General features: G+C 40.7%; 2 protein-coding genes across 5 annotated transcripts; one reads left to right on the plus strand and one right to left on the minus strand.

Moving 5' to 3' along the window:
* The first annotated feature begins 14,835 nt into the window (after positions 1 to 14,835).
* On the plus strand, positions 14,836 to 17,835 carry LOC105040653 (transcription factor TCP4). Of its 3 annotated transcripts, XM_010917287.4 has the most exons (3): positions 15,157 to 15,380; positions 15,554 to 17,314; positions 17,426 to 17,835. In XM_010917287.4, exon 2 carries the CDS (start codon positions 16,008 to 16,010, stop codon positions 17,265 to 17,267), a length of 1,260 nt encoding a protein of 419 aa, XP_010915589.1. In that variant the 5' UTR covers positions 15,157 to 15,380; positions 15,554 to 16,007; the 3' UTR covers positions 17,268 to 17,314; positions 17,426 to 17,835. The 3 variants fall into 3 exon arrangements, with proteins under 3 accessions (XP_019704403.1, XP_019704402.1, XP_010915589.1); XM_019848844.3 differs by lacking the exon at positions 15,157 to 15,380 and adding an exon at positions 14,836 to 15,098 and having other exon boundaries at positions 15,554 to 17,835; XM_019848843.2 differs by having other exon boundaries at positions 15,121 to 15,390; positions 15,554 to 17,835.
* Positions 17,836 to 20,178: 2,343 nt separating this feature from the next.
* Positions 20,179 to 27,909, minus strand: LOC105040652 (protein IQ-DOMAIN 10). 2 transcript variants are annotated; one of them, XM_010917282.4, is made up of 6 exons: positions 27,462 to 27,892; positions 25,982 to 26,108; positions 23,812 to 23,961; positions 21,753 to 21,980; positions 21,020 to 21,133; positions 20,179 to 20,927 (listed from the first exon to the last, which is right to left on the minus strand). In XM_010917282.4, the coding sequence occupies exons 2-6, from the start codon at positions 26,054 to 26,056 to the stop codon at positions 20,535 to 20,537; spliced, it is 960 nt and encodes a 319-aa protein (XP_010915584.1). In that variant the 5' UTR covers positions 26,057 to 26,108; positions 27,462 to 27,892; the 3' UTR covers positions 20,179 to 20,534. The 2 variants fall into 2 exon arrangements, with proteins under 2 accessions (XP_010915584.1, XP_010915586.1); XM_010917284.4 differs by lacking the exon at positions 23,812 to 23,961 and having other exon boundaries at positions 27,462 to 27,909.
* Between the last annotated feature and the right edge of the window lie 80 nt (positions 27,910 to 27,989).

Below are 27,989 nucleotides of genomic sequence, written 5' to 3' on the forward strand. Positions count from 1 at the left end.
TATTTTTTGCATTTACCGTGCAGAACTACCGGTTTTTGAATTTAAGAGTCAAACAGTGCATCTCTTCATTTGTTATCCATATACTTCACAAACTTTTTCTGAAAATTGGAGGGGCTTTTTACAAGCATGATGTCTAAAATTGATAATCGAATCATCTTTTTGGGTTTAACTAAGTGAATCATCTCTATTGTTAGCTGTTCCTTGTTTTGCTTGCTTTTCATGATCTTTTGGCCTTACAACTTCAGTATGTTGCTGTGTCTTGGATTATGAATCTTTGTTTAATTCAGTAAAAGTTTGTTTTAATCTCAAGTTTTGGAGGACGACGGTTTCTCTGAGTACAAATTATTGAATCTTATACATTTTCACTTGTGGGGGAATTGTTGTTTGAGGTCCCTGCATCATCCGACGGTTGGAGAGAGGCTGCACGGGAAAGGGAGGGAGCTGGAGAGCAGGATCAAGAATTAGGTCTACTTTAATAGTTCAGGTTTACCGCTTAAGCTACCTAAGTTCTATGCGATACGACCTTTGAATCCTTTATATGCCTCATTGGGATAACCTCTGCAGTCCTATAGAACTCCTTACATGCCAGGACATCACCTATCCTGGCCCATCTAGACGAACTAGACATCCCATGAGAAATTTTTTGGACAGCATATCTAGCGTAGAAAAAATATATTATCATTTTAATGTTCGCAGTTTTATTTTTTCGTTTGAAATTTTAAATGATGAAAATATATATTTTTTTAAAAAAAATTATGACATCTTATGGTGATATTATAATATTTTACGGTGAAATTATGACTTTCTGTACAGGATGTTATAATTTTTTTTAGAGGATATTATAATTTTGATATAGATAATTTTGTCATTTGAAAATTTCATAAATTTTTCAATAATGAAAATATTTAATTTTTTTTGTGACATCTTGTAAAAAAATTATGATATCCTGTACGATAAGTCATAATTGTACCGTAGGATGTTATAATATCACTACAGGATGTAATTTTTTCAAAAGGAGGGATGTTTTTATCATTTGAAATTTCAGACGAAAAAATAAAATTACAGGCATTAAATGCATGTTGAAAAAGATGACTATGTGGCATAATCAGATGGGATGGTATATTTTTTTTACATGCAATTTACAAAAAAATTTTTATTGTCCTATTCACCATTTAGTATTTGCTATCACGCTATAATGGATAGCACTGGAATTGGGTGCTGATCGGGCTTTAGATCAGACTAAAGATTAGGCACAAAAGATTGTAGATTGTGTTTGGGCATAAATTTATAATCTATATATTTTTTGGGCTAAGTTCTAATATATCATTGGTTCGGCTTGAGTTTGGCCTGAGTTTGAGCTCAGATGAGTTTCGAAACGGAGCTTGAACTCTGACTCACATCCAGATTGGACTCAGATCCAAAATGGAGCCCGTACTTATTTATGTACCGTTGAGAAAATAGGAATGCCATTTTTAATTATGTTGTCAAATTTTTTTGGTAAACATTTCTAATCATCAGATGGTTGCTGATGTGAAGTTATGGTATTTCATCCAAAAAAACATGAAGTTATGGTACGAAATATTAATCACGTTCAAGCTCAGCCTATTAAGCTTGGGCTCAGGCTAGATTTCTCAAAAGTCAGGCCTAAGCCCGTCTCGAAGCCCGGATAAGTATTGCAAGTTGGGCTGGTAGAGTTGGCCCAGCCTATCCGGCCCATTTTCAGCCCTAATAATAGTGGTTAAGCCGTGATTTCTACTGGGCCAACGTGGATCAAGGGCTGAAGGCGGACCTAGGATGAGATGGGCCTTTGAGCCACGTTAACCCTACTTGTTCCGCCGGCCCTATCCGATACGTTGGCTGTCGTTGGCAGTGCATGGGCCATCCAAGAGTATCTAGGTACTGCGTGCCCATCATTAAATATCCTCTGTCTACCACTAATATATTGGGGAGTCTAGCTTTTTGGTTGCTGGATGTAGTGGTTATTGGCCACAAGGGTACTGCATATAAGCTCAGTATATATCTGTGGTTCGCTGCTAGTTAAAACAAAAAACACCTCTCTTTTTTCTCTTGATAGAATGGGAAGTTCATACAATTCTAGTATAAATACATCTTGCAAAATCAAAAAAAAAAAAATCATGAAATAAAGAAGGAATAAATACATAGAGTGTTATTAGAGTGCTTGATTGCTTGGCTACGTAAGAAGTTATCTTATCTGTAATATTATTTATCTTTTGATCGATATAAATGGCTTAGAATGTAGTCAACTCATAGCTATCCTCAAGATATCTACTAGCAAAGACGACTATCCATTGGTTGGGTCTATCTTGAAATCTAACCCATGGTGATCGTCGAGTTGCCCTTGATGTGAATATGATCAACTCTCAGGGTGAATCTTACATAACTTGTACATGCTGCTCTAAATTTTGCTCCAGGAAATAAGATGTAATAAACTTGTTGAGTAAAAAATCCAAAATCAGAGCCTCTAATTATGAATATTGTACCTTTCCCACCACCTCTAGGATGCGGTTGGCGCTGAATCCCAGGTGTTCCTAGTTGTTATCGATTCTCCAACTGCAAGTGGGTGAGTAACCTTGGTTGCTTGTGAAAGTGCCCTTCCATGACAAGTTCCCATGACTGGATGCTACTCTTAAAGATTTTTGCATTTCTGGCCAGCAATAAGCAACCTAAAAGTCTCGGGTCAAAGAAATTAGAGGCCGCAATAAGCTTTGTTGCTGCAAGGCTTTGGATCAAAAAAAAAATAGCTAGATTGACAGTGATCTAAGGTGGAGCTAGATCGTTGGCAGTGATCTGGGAATAGCTAGATGCTCTTGGGATCTGTAAAAAAAATTTGATTATTGGAGATTCTCTGATGGAAAATCCTATCATCTTTTGATGCTTAAAATAATTAAAATTTTGAGAACAGTGGGAAAGAATTTTACTAAGAGAGTGCTTTTCTAATAAAAAAAAATAAAAAATAAAAAACTCATCAAAGGATCTTTTATATTTCTCTATAAAGGGATAAGAAATATGTTACTTCAATAATTGGTAATCATCATAGAGGATCATGATCCATGATGTTATCATGGACAATGGGTGATTGATGGTATTAACTCGTATGTCATATTTGTTATAACCGTCAGGAGTTCTATCATAATCGTTCGATATTTGAGAGATGTGGTGCTGGTCTATGTTTTCTTTATAATGGCTCAGTGTCTTTAGTTTTTTGGAAGTCGTCGGCTTAAATTTGACCACAAGGTCGGCAGTAGCACGATGAAATTGTCTATGGGTGGTCGAGGATAATATTCAGAGATAAAATTCAATAGGATTGTCCACTACCTACTAGTTTGAGGGGTCATTCGAGTTGGGGCCACAGTGACAAGAACTCTCTCGCAGAAAGAAAAGGACATTCAAATGTTGCTTGCCGTCGAAGTCTACTTTAGCATCTTGGCTGTTGGCCGAAGAGTGTAGTCCAAGACAAAGTCCGAAGATAAAGTTCGAGATGATGTAACCCCGTAACATGTTTCAGTAAATTTGTCCTTGAAATTTTAAGGAATTCCAAGCGCTTTGATTCTTTGACATGGCGGTACCGGACAAACCGCTTGGCGTGCGTAAGTGCTCCTTTCCGTGGTTCCTACCGTCTGGGTCATAGACATGAGCTTGGTCTCGCCGAGTTGAGATCCTCTGCAGTTCCTGTTTTACACCACGGAGGTCGGTGCATGCTTGGCTATCACCGTACCCTCAATACCCATCTTGTTTAGCAACTCCTGCCTTGTATCGTAGGACACTGCTGTTGACCCAGTTGAGCGGTGGACGAAGCCGTCCGATCTCTAAGATGATTATGTGTCACCCATCCCAGCATGCACTGTCGCACCATAGGAGATCTGAACCCTGGCCCACCCTGCACCTTATGTCACGCAACTCACCCTAAATTCAATCCAGGCCGTGAGTTTTGCTCGAGGTGAGACTTGCCTCTGTAGAATACTCGGTGCGTTGAACCTGTTTTCAACTCAGAACATGCTGTGCACATATTGGTTGACCAGTTCTATATCTGGATTGATCTTTTATTAATTGCACTTGGTCAATTAAGAAAGAAAGCATTATATTTAAATACAACATCTTGTCAACGCAACCCCAACGGTAACTCACTACAGCCCCTAAAGAATGTTGCCTGGGTCAAGTGTGCCATGGGCTACCAGCCTGAAATGAATGGCCTTGTCAGTTAAGCCCAGGCTAATTTCTGTCAGTTTAAGTTCTCGTCGGCTCAAGCAAAACCACCTGACCCAGTCCGTTGAAAACCCAGCGAAAAACAGCGAGAAATAGGATCCGCATGTCATCTCAAATTAGCGAAATCTCCAGTTTTGTTTATTTCCAAACCAATTGCTCCACTAACCGAATAGATGTTCATCTCCACCTAGAATCGGACACTCCCTCTGTCAATCTCTTCGACACGTGACCTGGTTGGTTTCCCCACATACGTTGATTAGGTATTTCTACTTTCACCAATTGCAAACGTTGGGCGCCTAGTCGTGACAACGGCTAGGATGGGCTAAGCTTTAGGTAAGTCTGTCCAACAGAAAACAGCCGGGCCAAATATGGCCCGGTTTGTTCTTCTTTGCCGGGCCTCAGCAGATCTCGAGAAAAACCTAAAAGTCCCCGAAACTGCTCGTGTAATTTGCAAATTGCAAGCCGTGAAATCCTTTGTGGGCGCACCGTCCGTGATGATTTACGCATACATGGGGTTGAAAGAAAAAAAAATATTTTTTTTCATACACCGTATTTTGACTCCGTATGTGAATCAATCATTGCAGATGGTGTACGTATTTTGCACCGCGCATGCACGGCAGGCGGTGCACAAAGAATCTCTCCTTGCAAGCCCGATGCTGGATTTTATCAGGATGGGCCTTGGCTAGTACATCTGGCCCGGTACACTGATAACCTAAAATGACACCTGTCGTGTAGGTAATGGAGGACGCTGTAGGGGAAGGGAACTGAACGAAGAACGCAGTCACATGCCGGAAAGAAGTGGATTTATGAATAGCTCTGCACTCTAATCAGGTCTCGTTATTGTTGAGGATGTGAGTAGAGATCCTCTGTACCAGCAAAACCGAGTTGCCCACTGCCAAAGAGCTTTTGGACCATAAGCAAGCAGTGCATATGAGATAATAATTTTGATTGGTAGGACAAAGGCACCAGATCTCGACAGTAGATTGCTGTTGTCAACAGGTAAATTCATGAAGGCTTCATTGGGATGGATGTTGGAGATAGCACCAAAGAAAGGCAATGGAGTTTGGTTGGTACTTTTTGATACATGCCATGTGTATGCGGAGGTCATTGATTAGGTCTCAAGTGTGTCAGTGGGGCGCTTTAAACTAAACCGTCTTCAATGAAGTCCTATTATTATGTCCGCTGGTGAATAGAAGACCAACCTAGATGATGAAGGCGTGCCAAAGTTACCACTTGTTCCCATCAAATTGACATGGAAATATGGTTTAAGCAAAATAAGTTTATTATAGGAACATGTAAAAATTGTATTCCATCCGGCTTATATTTATGTCAACGTATGGCTGGCTTGATGTCCTTATGGCATGGGGAGTGAGGAGTTACTTTTTTTTATTAGCTTTGCAGCGGATATAATAAAAGAAAATGCATCACTCAAGTTTTTTTTTTTTTTTTGAATGAAAGAGAGGCAGGAGTAATAGCCACCAAATTTTTATTGAAGATTAAAAAAAATTACAAGAGAGAGGATCAATTTTTTTTTTTTTTTTAAAGTTGCGATATAATTGATATATAAAATGGTATTAAACAAAATGTGAAGAAAAATATATTAATCTTCATAAAGATCTTTAGGAATATTTTTAATCTTTACTCAAATTCTCCTGAAATTTGAAAAAAAATCTTGGTCACATGATATGGATGAGTCATTGAAAATGTGAAGTTCTATTTCACCAAAGATTGAAGGAAAAAAATCTTTAGAATTTTCTTTGTTGCATCTCGACATTCTGTACTAAACCAAAATCTTACACAATTGGTTTCTCTTTTACCTACTATCATTAAACATAGAGAATGCATATAGTGCTTTTTTTTTTAAAAAAAAAATTTATTTTAATTTATAATTCCCATTTTCCTGAACGAGGGCGGAACTGCCACTTTTTGAGAAGCAAGAATCTTCTTCCAACCTACGGATCGAAGTCCCATTGGCATGTGTATGTTTTATGAGAGCCCGATTGGCTCAAAGGCTTGAAGACCTTGCTAAGAAAATCTAGATTTAGGTGTAAGAATCTACAGTCATGTTGCAGTGGAGCCATTGGTTTGCGAAACTGGTCCCTCAAGTTCGTTTCGAAGAGCAAACTTACTGAGAGTCGGACAGTGAGCACTCCTAAAATAATTTAGATTGGGCTTGGTTCAGGCTTTAAATATGTATGACATGGTATAATGCAGGTCCAACTGACTTGTCGATAAACAAAGACCAGGATAGAGTTGGGCCTCGCATAATGGATCAGTTTCAGAAAGATCGAGACCCGAACTTCGTGATGTGGTCCCAAGGTGGACTAGGGCGGACTCGGCTCTAGTTTGGACCTGCCAGCAGGATCATCTATCATGCTTATTCAAGACAACCAGGTAACATGGCAATATTGTCCTGAATCCAACTTGGAAATGGGTGGAGCCATTGGATTAGATTTTGTTGGATTGGAGATGACATGTCATATGTTTTCAAGAAGCATCTTAGATCACTCTTAATTTTCACCCTTCATGATTCATCCATTTATGGTATCCTAATATTATAAATTAAAATATGAAAATATATGAAAAAGCAAAAAGAACATATATTTCTACAGTGTGTTACAGTATCACAAAATGCTGCTACATAGTCTTAAGTACTACTGTATAGTTCTAAAGAACCATCATGAGAAGATGGATGGCCATCAAATAAGATGATCTAGCGGCTTATAGCATGTCATACACAACGTATATTGTTTGATGACTGTCTATCTTCTGATAGTGGCCATTTAGAGATGTACTGCAATCTGTGATACTGCTTGCACTTTTCAAAAAAGTGATTGAAAGAAAAATGCTTGACGAGCACCTACCTCACTAATATGACACATAACACTAATTTGGCACTCAGGAGAACACAATGTAGACCGAGCCATAGGAATATGCTTTGTGGGTGTGAGAACAAGTTTATAGATCGATCAATGCAATAATACATTTGGGCAGAGGTTGCGTCTAAAATTCTTTTCTTTTCTTTCGGACATATCAAAGTATGTTATTCTTGGATTGTGCAGTGTTGCAATCTTGTGAGATAACATCGTTTTAAGACTTTAACCCCCAATGTCTTGGTTGGAAATGAGAGGATGCACAGCTAAGCAAATACTCAGGTGAAGTCATGTCTAAAACTTGATAGGTATTTTTGTGTTGTGCATTTAGAGAGAGAGAGATAGAGAGATAAAGGGAAGAGGTGTATTGTGGTGTAGTAGGGAGGGCATTGTTAGTCCCATATTGATGGCGAGTCAAAGAAGACTCTAGCTTATATAGGAAAACTCTGCACTGATGTTAGGGGTAAAAAAAGCCAAACATTAGAAGAGCTCAGTCGTTCTAGCAGCGGCAAGAGATCAATAAAAGCCACTGACATGAATGACCCAGAGCAAGATACTGCAGTCCAGTGTCCGTTGGAGACTTTAGGCTGTCCTTCAACTTCTAATGGATTTGCTTCTCTGCAGACAGAAGAAGACATTCATGAAGTGGATGAACTGGGTGAAGAATTATTGCAAGGGGCTAAGGGAACCCAGCCCATGAACCAGATTGAAAAGGAAAGACCTTATGGTTCATTGACTAAGGCTTCTCCCAGGATAGTTGATGCAGAGGAAAATTTGCATGATCTGTCCAGAGATATTTTTGAGAAAGTTCACCTCATCTTTCTCATGTGAGATGCCTTTTGAATCAGGATCGGGCAAAATCATGAGGTCTATGATTCCTTCCCACATGAGGATCTTTTTGAATCGGAACCTAGAGGAACAAAATTATGAGACTAGGATGTATAATGATTCTTGAACATTTAAATCGATACCTATAAAATTATTCTCTACTGTTAATAACTAGTGAATCTGAACATCTTGATTATTTGCCAAAATATAACCTGACACAACAGCCTCCCACAGTTCTTTAATACCATTCTATGTGCCCGCACTCAAACGGGGAAGGAAATCTTTTAAGCAAATATTCGTTGAACTTTAGTGAAATCCATGAAGCAAACAAGTAAACATAGATTTTGAAAATGAGCGACGAACATAGCTTTCAAAAATAAGTCATCTATGAATAGTCTTCGCGGATTAATAAATTCATTAATATACCAAAAAGTTATGAATTGTAAAATATTCTAACTAAATGACTGTTCATGAAAGGGGGCGCAGTAGCATTTGTTATCCATTTAGCATCTCCTATATTTGCTATTGCACATGGAAGCACCTGCTAGCGAATCTTATTCATAGATTTTGCTTTTATCCATTAGAAAAGAAGCAAACAACGAAGCCCAAGGTGGTGTTGTAGTTGACTAATTTTGAGAGGTTATTTTTTTGATTGTGACTAATCCTGAGAGATGCCCAACAGATTGGACGGTTTGGAGTTGTGGTGTTAATAAAAATAGATCGAGGCTGTAGAGCGCCGATTTGATGGGATTCTTCTGAAAAGACGGTCGGATACCACCTTTCTTCAATCCTGATTGATAGGGTCCACGGATAAGCGGATCGTAGAATGAGTCCAGGATAAGGAAAGGTGTCTAATCTGAAGCCCAATTCCTTGGTTATCAGCCCTGTTCATATTCGAAACATCGTTCCCCTGTAACTCAGTACATACATCATCATCAAATATTTCCAGGTAGGGTAAAATGTTGATGGAATTTGATAGTATCCGCCTTGAAAGCAAAAAGATCAGGGTTGTACGATTACCATATTTTTTAAGCTCTGCAACTACAGTCTTTTGAGGCATCCAAGAACTGTGGAAGCTTTGGTGTCCAAGGTGCCATTTGGGGTTCAATATATATATGTATATATATTATCTTTCTTTCTTCAAGAATCATATTTCAAGAAAAATGTTATAATAGCTTACTCGTGCTTGTCGCGCTCTGCAGTTGTTCATCATAATCTACATGTGTCTGTCGATTAGACATGGACTTTTGGGCCCACAAACTCAGCAATCGACGTGTGCGAATGAAGCAACACCGTAGTTAGTCTGTACAAACTAATGCCCACAATCTCAACCTAACCACCCAGAAAGAATGCGCAATTATGACAAAGTTGGCATGCCCATTCATCTTGGATTAATCAAGGCCGTATACATGTATCTTTGTGTAATAAGACAACTCTCCTTGAAGAGTCCCAAAGAGGAAGTCCATGTGCCGGTGTGTGATACTGTCTTCGATCGGTCCAATAATTCCTACCCTATAGTTTTTTCTCTGTCCTAACACTTATGTTCTTCTCTTTGTTTTGCTCTTGTAAATTGCTTTATTATGAATAAAGACTGATAGTAGTCTCAGGCTACTTCCATTTTCATCAAAAACAAAAAAGGTTATTCCTACAATGTCTCACCTTAATTAGTGATGCGTATCATCTTCCCATGTCACGACTTTTTGAGGATGCCGATAGACCGTGTGTGAAGGCATGTAGTGTTTGTGTTCCTTTGGTTCATGTGTGGGTTTTGTTTTGGTTTTTTGATGGCAGTGTTTATGCTTAGCAAGTGATTTGGCAGAAAACCTAAGCCGTTGCTGCATGCTAACGAAAGCCGAGCGAGATGTCAATTCGCAACCACTTCATGCAAGTATAACAACACCATCAAAGCACTGTCATTTTGCTGTTGCTTTTGCCTTAGCAACGCACCATCGCGCACACCTCATGTCTCACCAACGCAACCACCCAACAGCTTTTAAGGTTAGTGCCTTGGTTGGATTGCCAAATTAAGGCATCACCATGCGTGATTGGCTAATGTCCATCTCATTATCTAGGTATAGATTATCCACTGCACCCCACGTGAAATCGAGTGTCGAACCCTTGTCCTGTCCTAGCTACCATCTGACTTATCCTGATAGCTTTGAAGTTGCCCAGTGTTTCAACAGTAGGATCTTGTTCAAGGCCATAAAAGCAAAATTAACCATGTGACGGTCCATGCATCCTTTTTACACAAGTAAATTCAAAAATGTGACCTTTCATGTTGAATCTTTACATGATGCTTAATTTCCACCATATTTGGCCGAAAATTAGCTCAAATGCTTCTAAATATTTTGGTATACCAAAATTTATTAAACCACTCCGGTATAAATACAACTATGATAATCAAAAAAGTTAGATATCTAATAATTACAAATGAAATCTGTATGAGCAGTAACATATGATGCTATCCAATTTGCAGTATTATTATTTTCTTTAAAAATATGTTAAGCTTCTCCTAAATGTTTGAGCACTCAAGCACACATGTCAAAGGTAGTTTATCTGCATGATATAATAGTGATCTAACATCTCCAAGGATACGAAGAAATCAGGTGATTCTTGGCAGATATGACCTATGCCTTAGCAAGACGAAGATAGAGTACATGATATGTTAGCATACATTAATTGTTAGGGTGACACTTTCCTTATGCATGAAATGAAGCTAAAATTTCATTTTACACATTTTACAAAATGTTTAGTATCAATTCTGTGAGGATTATGTGGATGTATATTTAGTCTTATCTTTGTTATTTGTCCAAAAGATGTTGGATACTTATACAGGATCAAAAAAATCTAAATAGTACATTCTAGCTAGTTTTTTCGGATGTGATCCTAAATTATTATAAATGATACTAGAGTCAATCCTATGTGGACTAGGAGATATTGTATTATGGGTTATTGGGACTGACTTCAGACTGATTATGATATTTATGAATGAATGTATGGATTTAGATCCTTAATCTGATAAGGATGTCAGAACTTAACGGGAGAGTATGTGAGAATCTATGTGGTCATGTATTTAATCTCACATTGGTTATTTACTAAAAAGAACTTAGATATTTATACAGGACTAAAAAACTCAAATAATATCTTTCGGCTAATCTCTTTGGGCTTAGTCTTAAATTATTACAAATAATATTAGAGTTGATGCAATCCATAGCCTATGTAGATAAAGATAAACTGCAGCATGGATTCAGTGGAGCTAACCACGGACATATTATGCTATTTATGAATTGACACAGATTTGAACCATTATCTCGACGAGGATGCCATGGCTTAAATGGAGAAAGTATGTCAGGACCTGTGCGGATATATATATATATATAGTCATACATTGGTTATTCACTAGAAAGATTTTGGATACTTGTATAATGCCAAGGAACCTAAACAAAACCTTCCAATTAGTATTTTTGGATGAGATCCTAGATCATTATAAGTTCATAATAATTATTATTGGTTTTAATCATATTTGGATATTGAAACTAATCATGACATATAAGAGGCTAAAATTAAAAATAATTATGCATTTTGTAAATAATAGTGCACTATAAATCAATAACTTTCTTTTTACAAGTTTGTCAACCTTGGGATGTATGGTTTGGCACATGGATCAAGGTTGTATCTTTCATGCTAATCAATCATGAGATCACCCATCTTGTAGATCTCAAAGTACTTCAAACTCCATCATTCATCTACCTGCATAGACTAGGGCTGAGCAAATAATCGAAACCTGAAGAAACCCATCCAATCTGACCCAATAAATAATGGTTTCAATCGGTTGAAAGACATAAATTGGATAGAATCGGATTGAGATTTGTAAAAAATTGGCTGTTTATGGTCGGATTCAGTTCCTACATTTTTCAACCGTATGAAATCGAAACAAACCGATATAATATTTTACAAATTCACTTTCATTTTGGGACGGCATAATTTAGATTTCAATATTTCATTTAAAAAAATATTGCATCACCTATTTAGATTCATGAGAATATTAATATTGAATTGTTGATAAAAGCACATCAATTTGAGATAATTTTAAAGTAAAAACTTTCAGATGTAGTTACCTTCAAATGAGTAAATCTTTTATTTTTTTATTTTATTTTATACAGATTCAAAAATAAGTCTAAAATTTATAACTTATAATGTTTAGGTCTTTTTTGCATTAAATTGATAAAAAAAAAAAGCTTAAGTGGGTTCACATTAGATTTAAAATCAATATTAGGATAATATTGAAGTTCAAACCGACACAACTTATCTGAATCTACTACAAACCGTTCATTTCGGTTTCAAATGATTTATATATGATAAACGATCGGCGGCGGATTGAATTTTTTTAACTCGATTGGGTCTGATCGGATGAAATTTTTTTCTCAATCTGATCGAATTCGATCCATGTTCAGCCCTAGCATAGACTTTCATAGCAATTGGTGGATGATCCAATGTTGGATCCGCATAAACGAAACGAAAGATACATCCCGACCCTTGGCTATCATCAATCAAAACCCAGCACCTAAAGACAATAAAACCTACTAACCCCTTGTAGTTACATCTGTATTACGTATGTGTAAAATAATATCAGCAAGATGTAAACCCGGAGTATAGTCCAAGTTACTATAATCACATAGATTTGGTCGTCAATTATGAGCTCCAGATCACCCATCAACTGTGAGAAGACTACATGGCAACCTCATCGAGGACAACGATCCGGATGTTCGTTTCATTTATTTATTTTTGTTAGAATGTCCCATCTCCTCGTGGTTAACGGACCTGGTGGTGGTGTCGCTGGGTCACGAGACAGCGAAGGGCCCTTTGGGCGTAGAAGGCAACCCTCCCATCAAAATCTATCCGGTCCTGGGCGCTTGGTGCCGTGGTGGGACTCCTCCATATGATGGTGTGGCGACCGAGAAATGTCTCCATTATTTTTCCTCATCACCACCTCGAGTCTTCGATTTTGACTCGCGCACGCTCTCGCAAGCCATTCCGACCACACGCAGAGCCTTCCTAGTATCCGCCTTGGAAACGAAAGAGGCCGGGCATGGTCTTCCTCCTGTTGCCTTTAAAGTTTTTAAAGCGACTGGCCTTCCCTTTCTCCGTTAATTCCACGCGTTATGTTTACAAATCCTGTTTTGGTTCTCTCTCTCTAGCTCTGTCGTTTTGGCTGGCGTTGTTGGTCGTATGTGTCGCACCGCCTAACGTGCCCGCATCATACATCATACAAAAGGCCGGTGCTTGGGGTGCACGAACGAAACAACCGCACATGCACGCCTCTTTCTCTCTCCTCCTCCTGGTATCGTTGGACAGCTCATCCGACAACTCGTTGCCACGTGTACTCAGTGCCCATGTGACTTCTAAACATGCCGGTTCTTTGGAATGATATAGAAATATATTCAGAGATTAACATAGGCTTGAATTCGGTACATTAACATAGGCATGTTGTAAAGTAGACCAACTGTAAAGAGTGAGCAAACTATATATAAAAGATTGGCCGGTGACCAAGTATAAAATGAAGAGAGAGAATGAGAGGAGGCGGCTTCTGCAGCTGTTTTCTGCTCCTGGTGGCCGTAAATGTTGCTGCGGTTTCTGATACCGCTGCTTCATGCTGACATTTTGAGTGATAGAGAGAGAAAGTGGAGTATGGAGAGAAAAATATGACAGACGGAGACAGATGGATGGGGTTCTGGGGCGGCGAGGAATAGAAAGCGACGCCACGCAGCACACTCACGCACAAGAATCCTCCCTCCTTTTCCCATGTCAGAACCCACACCAATGCCTCCACTCAACCATTCCCCCGCCCTCCATCCTACATACGAAAGAAGATAAACAAATGCAAGCAAACCCGGCTGTGGTGCTCTTTTCCGGGCCTGCGGCATGTTTGCATGGGGGTGGGAAGTTCCATTAATTATGCGTTGGGATGGGACGCCGTCACGAGCGCAGGGATTTCGGATCTCACAAAAGGAGGAGCAAAAATATGACCTTTGGATTCTGCTCGCCGTGGCACCGACCGCTGCAGAAGAAGAGGTTAAATTTTCATGGCTAAGGTGGTGCATGCGGAGTTTGTAACCATGGGTCCATCACATCCAGCGCAATCACATCAAAGTGACGCGTGGGATGACAACTATTAAAAGGCCATTCTCTACTTGCCACCTTTACACAAAATAGATTTTGGGAATCTTAGATGATTGCTAGATTTCAGGGACAAAAATATAGATAGATTTGGGGCTTGGGAAATGGAATGGGGGCATATTGGGAATTGTAGTAGGTGCCATCATCTGTCTGCTTGAAGGCGTCCGGTCACTGTCGTGGCAATAACTGATCCGCGCCTCACCGGAGACACCAGACCAGACTAGAAACAGCCTCCTCCGTTCAAGTTCTTTACCAAACTGCTCTAACTTATCCCCTAGATTAACTTCATTGTGACAGATGTAACAGCAACTACCAGTACTAATGATGATAGAATAACATGGTATCGGGAGCTGGATCAAAGTCATTATTGACGTGTAACTGCGTGATGTGGGAGGTCGAGTGAGCCTTTTTATTCCAGGAACGTCCCTGTCTGGCGGGATATGAGGCAGTCGAAGGGATGCACCGTTAACGGTAGGCTGAGTTACAGTGGACTTGTGGTGTAATCATAGCTGTTTGTTCCTATAGTGGCATATCGAGACGCGAGCTTGATGTATACGATCTACAGAATGAGCTGCTGTGATTGATGACGTACATAATAATCATATAGTGCATGCAATGTACGGTGAGGATGAGGAGGTAATTTGGCAACACAGCAGGTGGAAAAGGCGATGTTTCTTTTAGCAAAGCAATAAAGGAGCCAAGAAAAACCAAAAGCTGTGAGAGTCGCTGTCCAGACTCTAAAGAAGGAAAGAGAAACGGATTGAGGAACGGGCAGGAGAAGAAGAGACGAGGCAAGTAAGAGTGTTGTTTCTAACTCGTGAGATTTTTTTTTTTGCTGGCCTGTTTGCTTCTCTTATCTCCCAACAGGACACCGAGCCGAGAGGGCTGCTGCTGGGGCTGAGGTTTTATTTCCAGGAGATGGAGCGGGCCGCTGAGATCACCAGGACCTTTAATCTCTGACGCATGTCTGTCCGCACCATACCCTCCTCTACCATGGTACCCTCAACCGGCTCCTCTTTTCTACAGGCCCGGCCCAAAATAAAACTTGTCTCCTCTCTCTCTCTCCACCCCCTTTCTCTCTCCTCCTTTCCCCACCACTAAAACCCAAACCCTTTTCTCTTTTTATTATGTCTCCTTGCCCTGGTCCTTCTTCTTTCTCTTCCCAAGCCTATGCTCCCCCCTCTGCTTGCTAAAATGTGATGGGGGAGATTGCAACCTAGTTTTGGGGTTCTTGGTCCCAAGAGAAAAAAACTGGTCCGGTTCTCTGAAGGGTGAGGGGTAAGTAGTGGTACGTACAAGCGAGTAGATTCTTTCCTAGTATACGCTTGCGCAGACCCCCGTGCTTTGCACTTAGATGTTGTGCCTTTACCTATGGCTCGTTCCATTCCTTATCTATGAATTTCCGATTTTTTTTTCCTTTTAAAGACTGTTTGGCCTGTGTTCGTTGTCAGACCCAGCCGAGGTGGTGGCGCTGGTGATGGAATTTTGGGAGTTGGATGGCCAAGCCTTTTGCAAGCGGAGGCAAGAGGAACACCACCACATACTACTTCCAAAACAGCAGCTGGAGAGGAAAGAGAAGCGGCAAGAGGGAGCAGAGGGAACGGGATCCAACTAGGGGCAACGACAAAGCTGGACGGAAGACAGAAGAGGGCGGCCAAGGATCTGGATCCTCGGAGGACTCCGTACCATCCAATTCCCAACCCAAGAGAAAGCGAAAGAGAAGAAGAGGAAAGAGACCAGCCCCAAGAAGAAGAACAGCAACTCCAAGGCTTCCAGCTTCACCCCTTCCAGCACCACCCGCACCCTGCACCACCCGGAGGTCGCTTCTATTTCCCTTCCCCTTCCTCCTCCTCCTCGTCGCCTGCCACGGCTTCCTCCTCCGACTATGCCCGTCTCTCCGACCGGATGGCCGAGGCCCACGGCCACGGCCACGGCCTCCTTGCCCTCCACCACGGCCATCAGCAGCAGCACCAGCGGCCGAGATTCGGCGGAGGGCTGAGCGGCGCTGGTGAGATCGTGGAGGTCCAGGGGGGCCACATTGTGCGCTCCACCGGGCGCAAGGACCGCCACAGCAAAGTGTGCACTGCCAAGGGACCCCGAGACCGCCGCGTCCGCCTCTCCGCCCACACCGCCATCCAGTTCTACGACGTCCAGGACCGCCTCGGCTACGACCGCCCCAGCAAGGCCGTCGACTGGCTCATCAAGAACGCCAAGGCCGCCATCGACGAGCTGGCCGAGCTTCCCGCCTGGCACCCGTGCTCCACCTCCGCCGCCTCCGCCTCCAACCCTCCTCCCGCCTCTGATCCTCAGGAAACCCAGGCTCTCGTCGCTGCCAACCAGCCCGTCGGAGATTCTAGCAAGAAACCAATTCCAGTTGCCGAACCTGTTGCTTCTGCCGCCTTCAGCTTCGGCGGTGGCACTGGAGGTGGCAGCGGCAGTGCTAGTTTTCTCCCGCCGTCGCTCGATTCCGATGCTATCGCCGACACCATCAAATCCTTTTTCCCCATGGGCGCCGCCGCCGCCACTGCAACCGCCACCGCGCCCCCTTCGAGCCCTCCGATCGGCTTTCAGAATTACCCGCCGGACCTCTTGTCGCGCAGTAGCAGCCAGGACCTCCGCCTCTCCCTCCAATCCTTCCAAGACCCAACCTTTCACAACCCCAGAAGCAGCCACCACCACCAGCGCCACCATCCCCAAAGCCAACATCTCCACCAGAACCCCGCTCCTTCCGTCCAGCAGGCCCTTTTCTCCGGCTCCGCCCATTTGGCCTTCGACACGGCCTCCGCCGGCTGGTCCGAGCAGAGCCACAGGATGTTTCCGTGGAATGTCGCGGAGACAGGAGGCGGCGGCGGCGGGTACGTGTTCCATGTGCCGCCGCCGCAGGCTGTGCCGCCGCACCCGGTGCTCGGCCAAAGCCACTTTTTTACTCAGAGGGGACCCCTTCAGTCCAGTAACTCGCCCGCCATTCGTGCTTGGGCGGATCCCATTGTTTCGGCAACCGACCAGCAGCTGCACCCTGCGCTCCATCCCTCGCTTTCGTCTATTGGATTCGCATCCGGTGCTGGCTTCTCGGGGTTCCGCATTCCGGCACGGATACAGGGCGAAGAGGAGCATGACGGCATCTCCAACAAGCCGCCCTCTGCTTCCTCTGCTTCTCACCATTGATGGAGCGGAAGATGAGAACTGACAACAACCAATATCCACCTACCCTGGTAATTCACACTCATTCTCTTGGACTTCTCCATTTGCTCGTGTCATTCGCATTTACCCTGAAAAGGGTTTTCACCTTTTTCCGTGGGATTGCTTGGTTTTTGTCGAGGTAGGTGATGTGAAGGAAGCAACACTTCTGCTGGTATGCATGAAGTCATTTCATTTGATTCTCTGGTTGGTCGGTTCCTCTCTTCTCTCTTTCTCTTGGTTTTCTTCAAATGGGCTCCGGTAGCCCTTTCTTTGTTTGCCATGGTTAGTCTTGGTTCTGTTGTAGTTGGAGTAGTTTGTTAAATTTGCATCATGTTGCTGTTGATGTTGTTGTTGTTATTGCTACCGCTGCTGTTTTGTGATGTCTTACCCTTTTCGCTGTCGTCAAAAGGGAGAGGTCTTTGGATTACGGTCACCTGGAAATGCCTCCAGAGAGTGGTTCTGTTGTGAGTTGTGGAGAAGAAACTGCTGAGCTATTGACATGGAAGCCATATGCTGCTTTCACTTTGATTGGAAATGAATGGTCCTTTTCCCACTTCCTTGGTTATATGTGTTTATTATGTGTTAAATTGAGGAGCCATGGCACTGCTGATGCTTCAAACTTCCTCAGACGACCATAAAAGATGGATTTAATATGCACTTTCATGATTGCACATCCCCATCCCCTTTGAAGATGCTGAGGTTAGGTCTCTTTCCCTCCACAGTGGTTGCTGCTTTCATTTCCCAGCCACTTTTATTTTACTGCTCACAAGCCAAACTTCCAGTCCAATAGCGGAAGAAAGATATGAAAAAAGAAGCCAGAAAAATTACCAGTTACTTGCGGCCCTTTCCTTCTCACCGTTCAAACATTGTTTTCCGGAGATCTTCTTTTACGATTTGGAGTCTGTTTTCCCATATGATAGATGCCTTGATTACATTATTTTTCTGTGGATTGGCTTCCACTATGTCTCTCTCGTCTGTACTACCTGGCTCTTTGGAACTCTGCTTTTGGCCAGGGAACCTTATTGGGGACTACCCTTTGGATGGCATCAGCATCAGGTCTTCGGAGAAAATCCTTTTGCCTTTGTTTCCTGTGGATTCCATAGAACAAGCTCAAACCCAGGTGCATATTCCGACAATAATGCTTCTCAATTTTTAAGCATGAAAAGGAAACTGCCAACCTAACAATAGCCTCTATAATTGCTAGTTCTTACGGTGCGTATATCTCTAGCATTAAATTATTCAATTTTATATTCCTTAGGGGGGATTATGATGTGAAGTGGCCTAAAAGTGATCTGAAAGTACCTCCTTATTCTTTCATCCTAGCATAAAAGGAAAAGCAGAACTTTGGTCTGTGCTTGTTGTCTGCCTGAAAAATAAAGGGAAAGTAACCACTTTGAACGGGACAGGGCCCTTTAAAAGCTAACCATGATCTAGCTAGCACAGACCCATACAGGTCCTCGTGCACAAACATCAAGAAACCTCATCCCCTCATTTTGCTGGTTTGCAGGAACGAGCCACGCAAGGAGAATCATCGAGTTCGGGCATTTAATAATATTTTGTTCCAGGGATTCACTTTCCACTAAATGTCGAGCCTTTGAACTTGGCAAGGCCAATTGGTTGTCTTTTTGGCAGCATCACGTGGTCTCCATTCTCCATAAAATCTATGATTGGATTGATTTGACCGAGAGGACTACTGCACACACCCCTTGGCATATCGCAGGTGAGAGCCAAACTAGGTTTTGGTGCAGCATGGATCCTCTGCGGTACATGCTTTGGTAGCTATTATGTTACAAATTTCGAAAGCGAAAAGCTCTTACTCATCTTCATTGAGAGCCTTCCATCCTTGAGATGGATGATACGGTAGACATTCGAGCATGCAAAGCTCGTTATGGTGTAAAAGATGTGCACTGTAGATCATCTGGAATCATCCTATTTGGGGATAAAATGATTCATGAAGAGTGTTATGCCCATTTTTATCCTTGATGATCTGTAAAAACCGGGTCAGAATATACCAAGGCCTCCAGGCAATCACCTCATCAAGCGGATATGTGGAATGATGTCCAATGGTGAATCATGCTAGAGTAGCAGAATTCACATATGCTGTTGGACTTCATTCCATGCCCCATGGACTCCAATATGCACCATCTATTGCGAGATAAGCTCCTCTTTGAGGAACTTCAAATAGGCTCCAGACCAAGCTAGGCAGACAAGACCCTGCCTCACAGCTGTAATAAGCTTGCACTTCAATCTAGCAAAAACCAAGATTTTTCTTTTATTAGTATCGTAATGATGATTTTTAATTTCTATATAGGTTCAAAATAATTCGCTTTTTCATATTTGTCAGCATCTGTTCTAGTAATTTCCTTTGAAGCATAAAACTAATTGAGAAATTGCAAAAAAAAAAAAAAAAAGTAATAGTGAATTACTCGGTGGATTATTTCCACTAGCTATGAAGACCCAAGAAAGGAAGTTGTCACGACGCACGAGGGGTCGCCTCGTGGGTGGCTTTGTCTACTTTTGCGGCCGTTGACACCCAGGATGAGATGGCTCCAGCTCATGCACGGCACAACTGCACTTCCAAATGATTGAAAACAGGAAAGCATCCTTAGGGAGGTATACAAAGGTTATGTATGGGTGAACGAATTTTAAAGAAAGTTTTGCAGCTCTTCCACGGCGTGCAGCGTTTGAACCAATTAAACGGATGCCATCATGCCAATTAGGTAGATGGTGTTTGTATTTTAATAAATTCCACCATATGATCTAAGGTTTGCGCATGACCTTTAGATGTTGTGGCCAGAAGAATACTCAAGACATCAATATATGAATGCCGTTAGTTAATGTACCACATGCAGACGAATCCCGTATCTTTGTCCCAAGCAACAAAAAAACACACAAGAAAAACCAATGACCCATTAAGGATTGTATAGAGACTAGTTTAAAGAGTTTTTGTTCAATAACAGCCAAGGCCAACAAAGGGCATGTCGAGTCCCCATCAGCCAGGCGGTCATGACAATCTTATTGAAAGAACACAGCAGGAACAAACGGCCCACTGACAGCCAACCTACTATGTTTCTTCACATGAAAGCACATGCATATATACGCTCAACAATTTTCACAACTTCAACGGCGAATGGCCAATTTTATTCTGCATAATGAATGGTAAAGAAAAGAAAAAGAACCAGAAAACCGACAGAAAATTATCACTTCATTGTTTTGAGATACTTCATCTTGGCCCATAATCTCCAGCCTGACTCAGCCGGTAATTTCACTTGTTTGTGAAGGAAGCTGCTGCTCCTGCTTCATCTTTGCGTTCTTGGTTTTCTGATGAGAAGTTGCTGCCTTGGCATTTTGCTCTCGGTTAACTAGTTTATCACCATTTGACAGAGATGATCTCTTTGTAGAGCCTTTCCCATCAGCAGCTGCAGGTTTAACTGATTCTGATACTTTCTGGGCTGATGGATTTGCATCGTTGCCAACTTTGCTTGTTGCCTTGGTCTGTGCTTTCTTGGGGATCGCAGAATGAGTGGGCAGTCTGGTTTCCCATGGACGTGCTGCAATCCACCGATCCATCCAGCTCCACCCCCAATTACCTTTCCCACATTCATAAACAAACGGCCCCTGGTTCAAGCCAGGGTTGGCCCTCCACTACAGCAAAAAAAAGAACATTGCGTGAGTCCCATTGCAAGTCCGCATTAGCTACATGCTGAAGATATGGAGCCAGTTGTTCAAAACCAGACCTGATGCGAAAATGCATATGCCAAGGCTCGTTCACGCTTGATTGCTGCCTCTTCTCTTTGTTGTATCCTGGCAATTATTTCCTCCATCGTTTCGGAGCCTCCACACCATTCCACCTGTCGGGAAATAAAATGTCAGTTCCAGGGCTCTAAATAAAAGGAAGCAAGTTTAATTTGTTGATTCCTGACTTAACCATGTGGATATGTGCCCAAACAGTGCAAATTGATAAAATTTCATAACATAGTGCAAGAGACGAGAGGTCTTAAATGTTCTGGTTCTATAATTAGTGCCCAGTTTTCTATCTCTAGCCCTACATTGAAGACTAGAAGAGGTGACTTGTATTTACCGAAAGCAGTACTGTTAAGATTATTGACATGTGAAACCAACTCAATGAGCAAGCAGCTAGAATAAAACAATCTTCAGCACATAACCCTTAGGCCGGTCATCTAACGTGAAAGCTCTTTATCAGTGTTATATTGTCTTCTATCGTAAAGACAACTCAGAAGGAAAAGCAGACAAAATAACAATATCTAAAACCAGTAAACGATGAAAAAAGCTGCAGCATTCATCACCAAAACCAAAGTCAACTGAGATCCCAACCATGTTCACAAAGCCACTATTGTCATACTGCATGCAGTAAGCCATGATTAAGTTTTTGCAATTTTACCTCAAATTCTAATAGAATAGGATGAGCCAAACATGTAAAAAGTAAATAAGACGATGGACATCACTTACCTCTAAGTCATGAAGCTTAGCCTCTAGTTTTAATTGATTGTCTTGTTTCTTCTGCCTCATGCGGCCTTCAGTTACCATGCAAATACGACGTGCTCTAATTTGTGCTTGTATTTTGCCCCAAGATTGGAGATAACTCAAAGTGGTCGATGCCTGGTGCTTAACAGAATGGCCTTGGGCAAGGACTTGCAGTCTTTGTACTCCTTTCAACGAACGAAACTTTTTCCTAGCCTGCATACATATTTCCACAGATCAACATGGAAGTCGCACGCTGTGCCAGATGAATGCAATTTCATGACAAAGAATCGGTATTTGCATATGAAATAGATTAGTAGTATATACAAAAGCCAATTAACAAAAGTCAAAGAGAAAAAAGTCTTTATTAATACTGTCACTCAATACATAATTGGAGGTGGGGCCTTGGGAAGGAGAAAGAAAAGGACATCAGACATTACCATATAAAGCTACCAAGCAGTAGATACCATAATGTCCCCTTCCCTAAGAGTTGGCTATTGCAAAATTGTGAAAATTGAATATGATAATAATTCATTGCAAATGCTTAAGTCTCCACATGTCACAATGAGGTTTCTGAAGATCAGACCAACAAAAGTTGCACTTTGAGGAACTGAAAAGATGCCATGCTTCAATGCAACAGATCCACCAACAATAGGCAAGCTGCATAATATATGTTACAATTCATGGATCGGTGGCATGTCCCATTAATGGACCATCAATAGAGAACTTGCCAGAAAAATAAAAGAGATGATGGTATGAATCTTGATAAGGACTTCTGGAAATTATTATGTAGACTGGATACAGCATAAGGGGAAAGAATTGATAACAGCAGCGGCAACCAATCATATGGTGCTTTCTCAAGTTAAAGAAAAACTCAATATTGATACTAGCTATCAGAATATATCGAAGTATCAGCTATTAAGTGTTATGCCGCCGTCACTGGTAAGGTAATGGGGCCAGACAACCACTTCAACAGCATGAGATTCCATAGAATGCATAGGTTTGGCAGTTAAGCAACACATTATTGTGCTTCTTGCTTTTCAAGGAGATGAGAGTATCTCCAGCTGACATGTAGAAGTCAGTAGTGAAGAGTTGATTACAACATTCACTAGCTAAATAACGTGATTGGAGTCTAAGAGTGAGGTGGACAAGGACAGGAAAACAAATGATTGTACCATGGCAATACCAATGAAAGTACAAGAAAATCATGAAATTAGTTAATCTGGGAAAATTCAAATGGGTTGTTAGATGAATGGCATAGTCTGGTATTTTGTACTTGCTGGACAACTATGATATTTTGTAATGGCAAAGGGTTTGGATCTGGCAATGAGTGGCGGTTGGATGTCATGACACTTGATATAAAATTCTGGCGCCTCTCATCCATACATCCACATATCTCTCTCCATTTTTTCTTAAATATAAATACCAGCAGACACATAGCTTTTATAATATTGCTTCAATAATTATTTGCCTGCAAATATGTGAAGTGCTTCTCCATTAGTGATGATTCTCGATGATCAAGCTTTCTAATGGATGAGCCCACCACAGGCATCCATCAAATGCTCTGTCATCTTGATTAAAGCATACGCATGGCACATGCCAAAATAGCAGTCTCTTTAAGGCAAATCCACTCATATTCATGTCAACATAGCTTGATACATTTCCCTTAGCGCTGACACGAGAGGTATATGTGATCCCTTTTTCACTTCCCAATCCCTTTTTCACAGACCGAAAAAACAAAAACTCTATACCTAAGCAACCTGTCCCCACTTACCTCTTTTTGATAATTTACAGCACTACCTGCTGCATAAATAGGCATGAAGTTGGTAATACAGTTTAAAATGTTTTCATCAAACAACTTACATATAACATTTGATTGCATGGACACAATAGAAAAACAATTAACATAAAAATTATGCTCCACAATGAATTGAAAAAAGAATCATTTCAAATTGACTGACACTGAACTATACATATAATCTAAAAGGAAAACATTAATAAAACAAACACACGGATGGACATATTGATAAAAGGTATTCATATATACCCTGAAGCCTCGAAATGCAGTTTGAATCCGAATGGCTGCTAAGTCCTCAATACTCATGTTCCCACCAGAAGCACCATTATATAATTTATGGGACTTTCTGTGAGATTGATTTCTCCACTTGAACCCATTTGATTGTTGACTAGAAGTGCTCTGTTCCGAGGCACCATATGCATGAAACATGAATAAGTTGACATGCAAGAAATAATTGCTGATTGAAGTAAATCAATAGAAAGTGAATTTTACAGAACCAAAACATCAGTGTCAACCAGTTCATCTGACAACAGCAATTTAAAAACCATCCTCCATAAACATACTGGCTGTACAACAAGCCATATGGCATTTTGACTAGATAAAGGAATAAGTACAATTGAGCAATTGTTTGTTTAGTGGGATTATTTCTTGCCCTTCTTACTGAGCCTCATCCTTTAGGGGGAATGATTGGTAATTGTAGCCAACAGGGACAGATTAGTTGTAAAAGATAACATTCTTATGTCATGTTCTTTCTTTCTTTTTCACTCACTAGTGTATAAGGGCTTCTAGTTTTCACACAAAAATGAAGTTAACAAACTTATTTCATTTTTCCTCATAACATCTTCCTAATCCTTGCAGCTAGCTCAAGTTTAATGATTCTATATCATAGATTCAACTTTCCAGCTTATCCTTTCTTCTTTTCCGTTAAAAGATGAAATCCTCCTTGATTGTTTCTATAAATCATGAATGATAAATGATATTCAACCTTTTTATTTTGATGAAAAAACTTACAAAGCAACAGCACATCCCTGATGGATCTCGGATTCTGAATTAGCTTATTTTCAGTTTGTTGAGATAGATTCAATACCCTGTTAGTGTAATTCTTAAAAATTTATTTTTTGAAATGTTGATGGTAAACTTTACCAAGTCTCTTACAATTGCCCTATGGTCTATGAGCCACACCTTTAACCTAGTTCAGAACAGCAACAGTTCATCCCCACTCCACAACCAATCAATCTTTGAATGTTTCCATTAAGCAACAAAGACAAGATAAAGTTGCAAACCTGAGACCCTTCGAACATAATTTAAGTGTTTTTCATGTCAAGTGCTCTATCCCTTGCCTACCAAAGAATGGTGCAACATATTTAATATCCTATAAGAGGAGACTGGATGATAGCTTGCACCATATGCTTTTGCACTATGTATTCACCTTTACAGGTTTTAAAACCAAACCATAACAGGATGGAGTGAAAATGTACAGAAAAAATCAGGTACATACAATTAGATTCTCTAAATGATACTGAAACTATATCTGATTACATGTTACATGCATGATAACAAGTCGATTAGAGTTTTAGTCATTTTCAAATTTACTAAGCACTACTCCATCTTATTGACACCACGTCAAATCTGCAGTCGTCTATCTAGGCACAAAAGCATTTAAATGCCACTAACTTATGTACCTAGATTATGAAGATATCCATTGGGCCAAAACCAATGCCATAGAGTATGATCCTTGTAGGATTCATGACTGCATCTCTCCTTGGCACATCCAATTCTCTCATTAGTTAAGCTTAACTTATGATCACCAGGTTGCATTATCAACAATAGTTCTACCAAAGCAAAAACATAAATTAGATGTTCAACTTTTGAGTCAATTATTATATGCTGTTTTTCAAGTTTCCATCAATGTTTATATCTAGCAATGAACTATTGCTAGGATTACTTCATATGTTCCAGACATTACCAAATACAGTTCCACCAAAGTAAAACATTATTAAACATTCAACTTTCAAATCAATTATTATATGCTGTTTTTCATGTTTCCATATAAGTTGGTATTTAGCACTTCACTATTGCTGAGAGTAAGGCTCACTGTCCCGGTACTGGGCCATAAGGCTTGGTGCTGGTGCCAACTTGTTAGTGTATCGGTATAAGGCCTACTTGATGTATCGAGTGTTGATACGCCCCCAATACCGCATACTGGTACTGAATCGGTATGGTACCCCCTACCACCTAGTTCGGTACCGTTTGGCTAAGAGTATTTCATATTTTCCTAGACATTCCAATTTTCTAGGATATTCTGAGGATCTCTATTCACTCCACCATATAGCTGCATCTCTACTCATTCAAGCTAGATAAAGTAAGAGCATAATCAAAAAAAGAAGCAGATAACCAGTCAAATAAGTTAATGAGCTACCTTTACTTGCTTTGACTGATCTTTCTTTGTTTTCTTCCTGCTGATAATTGTTTTAAACCAATCTCCAGAACCCATTCTCCTTATTTTTTTGCAATTTACTTAGTGGTTATGACATCAAACATGAAACCTGGCAAAAAAACTTATGTTAATGTAACCTTGATAACAAATGATAAATGCATCATCATGCAAACATGCCGTATAGCCATATTGTGGTAGAATGTGGAGAAAGGGTAAGAGGCAAAAGTATGCTAGATATATAATTGATAGTGCGATATGTCCAGCTAAAATGATAAATAAACAAGGGATATGGGATATATGGCATGTAGATTTAATAACCAACAGGTTCCTAAGATAGTGAACTCCTGGTGAAATATTGTTGGAATTACAGATTAGCTAGTATGGTGTTGTTCCAAATTGCTTATTTAACTCCAAGAAATTTGAACAAGCATGGACGAAAATAAGTATTAAGTATGACTCTTCAATACAATGAGGCTATTTAGTCCATAAAACCTTTTATGATGGCAAAAAAGGAATACAGACTGAAAAAATAATTTCACAAAAGGATACAACCTAAAGATGTAGTACCTTAGTTACCCTAGTAATTAAACAATGTTGGCATCTCCTTACCAAATAGAAGCACAAGAATACAAAACTCAGTGCACACAACCTGTAAAACAAACTGTCAGAACCAGAATACCGGAGTCTTGATGAATAGCTTACATATCCACAAGAGTACATCATCCAGCGCACAAAACCTGTAAAAACGAACTCAGATCTAGAATACCCTAGTCTTGATCCATAGCTACAATTTGAAATCCACAAACCCTACTTAGGATTTGGCTCTAACAACAATCATCAACAATCTGCTGCACAACTCAAATCCTAGCTAGTGTTTTAATATTCATATGATTGAAGATTCATAGGTACAGGACATTAGAATGTGTAAACATCCATCAATACTTCCAAGTGCCAAATATATCAGTTAATGACATTCCTTTCAATTATTCATGAATTTATTAAAGCCTGTTGATCCATTAAGTGGAACCACGTTTATTTTTAACCAAATTAAACAGCTACTGAATAACGACAAGCACAAAACATGCTTAATTGCCAAAACTTCAGACAGAACAATTATAATTCATTTCACAGGAAGAAATGTCACGGTACGACCAAATTATGAAACACATGGACTAACAATCTCCGACAAACTAAGATGCCATTTCCAGCACCAAAGTAATTTCGTCAAAAGTCTAACAAGTCTATAGTCTACAAGCAAACCATGAAGCGTGAAGTCTGAATGGAAAGCATATCATGGCTGAGTACACAAAACGGTCAACCAAATACTACAAACCATACAGACAAGAATCGTCACTAAATTATACCAAACACCAAGCCCATGAAAACATGAGACTAATCCAACCTCTCATTCGAAGCACATAAAAACAAACCCATGACTCCTACATCATGAATCCTCACTAACCTCCGTCAAAAACGCTCTGGGGAAAATCTACAAACAGATCGTGCGCATCGACTCCACTGTACAATAAGAAAGGAAAGCGGCGATACCACCCAAGGTAAAGGCCTCTAAAGATAGAGAAAAAGAGGCTAATGGTGGTGTGGGACTTTCGGAGGAGGAGAAGTCGATGTATAAGAAGATAGAAGCCACCCAAAGGAAGCAATGTAGATTATTTGTCAGAAAGAAAGGTGCGGGTGGAGGCGATATAATATCTATTGCCATGGCCCAGCTCCGATGCCTTTCTCTATTAGCCTTCTTATTTTTCGCCTTATCTTTGAGCCCCTGGGCTCGGTTTCACTCGGTCTCTTTTATCCTTTTTTTTTTTTTCCCCCCTCTCCTCAATAGGATCAAAAGGTGGAAAGAAGCTCTTAATTCGAGTACAGCAGTCGCCCCTCCCATGATTGATGGGAAGGATGGTGGTTGCCGGGTTCCGACCCCAACAGCGGATACAGCGACCGGAGAACTACCAGAAAGGATTTTAAATGTCCGATG

This window comes from Elaeis guineensis, chromosome 3, assembly GCF_000442705.2.
Source record: "Elaeis guineensis isolate ETL-2024a chromosome 3, EG11, whole genome shotgun sequence".
Taxonomy (NCBI): Eukaryota; Viridiplantae; Streptophyta; class Magnoliopsida; order Arecales; family Arecaceae; genus Elaeis; species Elaeis guineensis.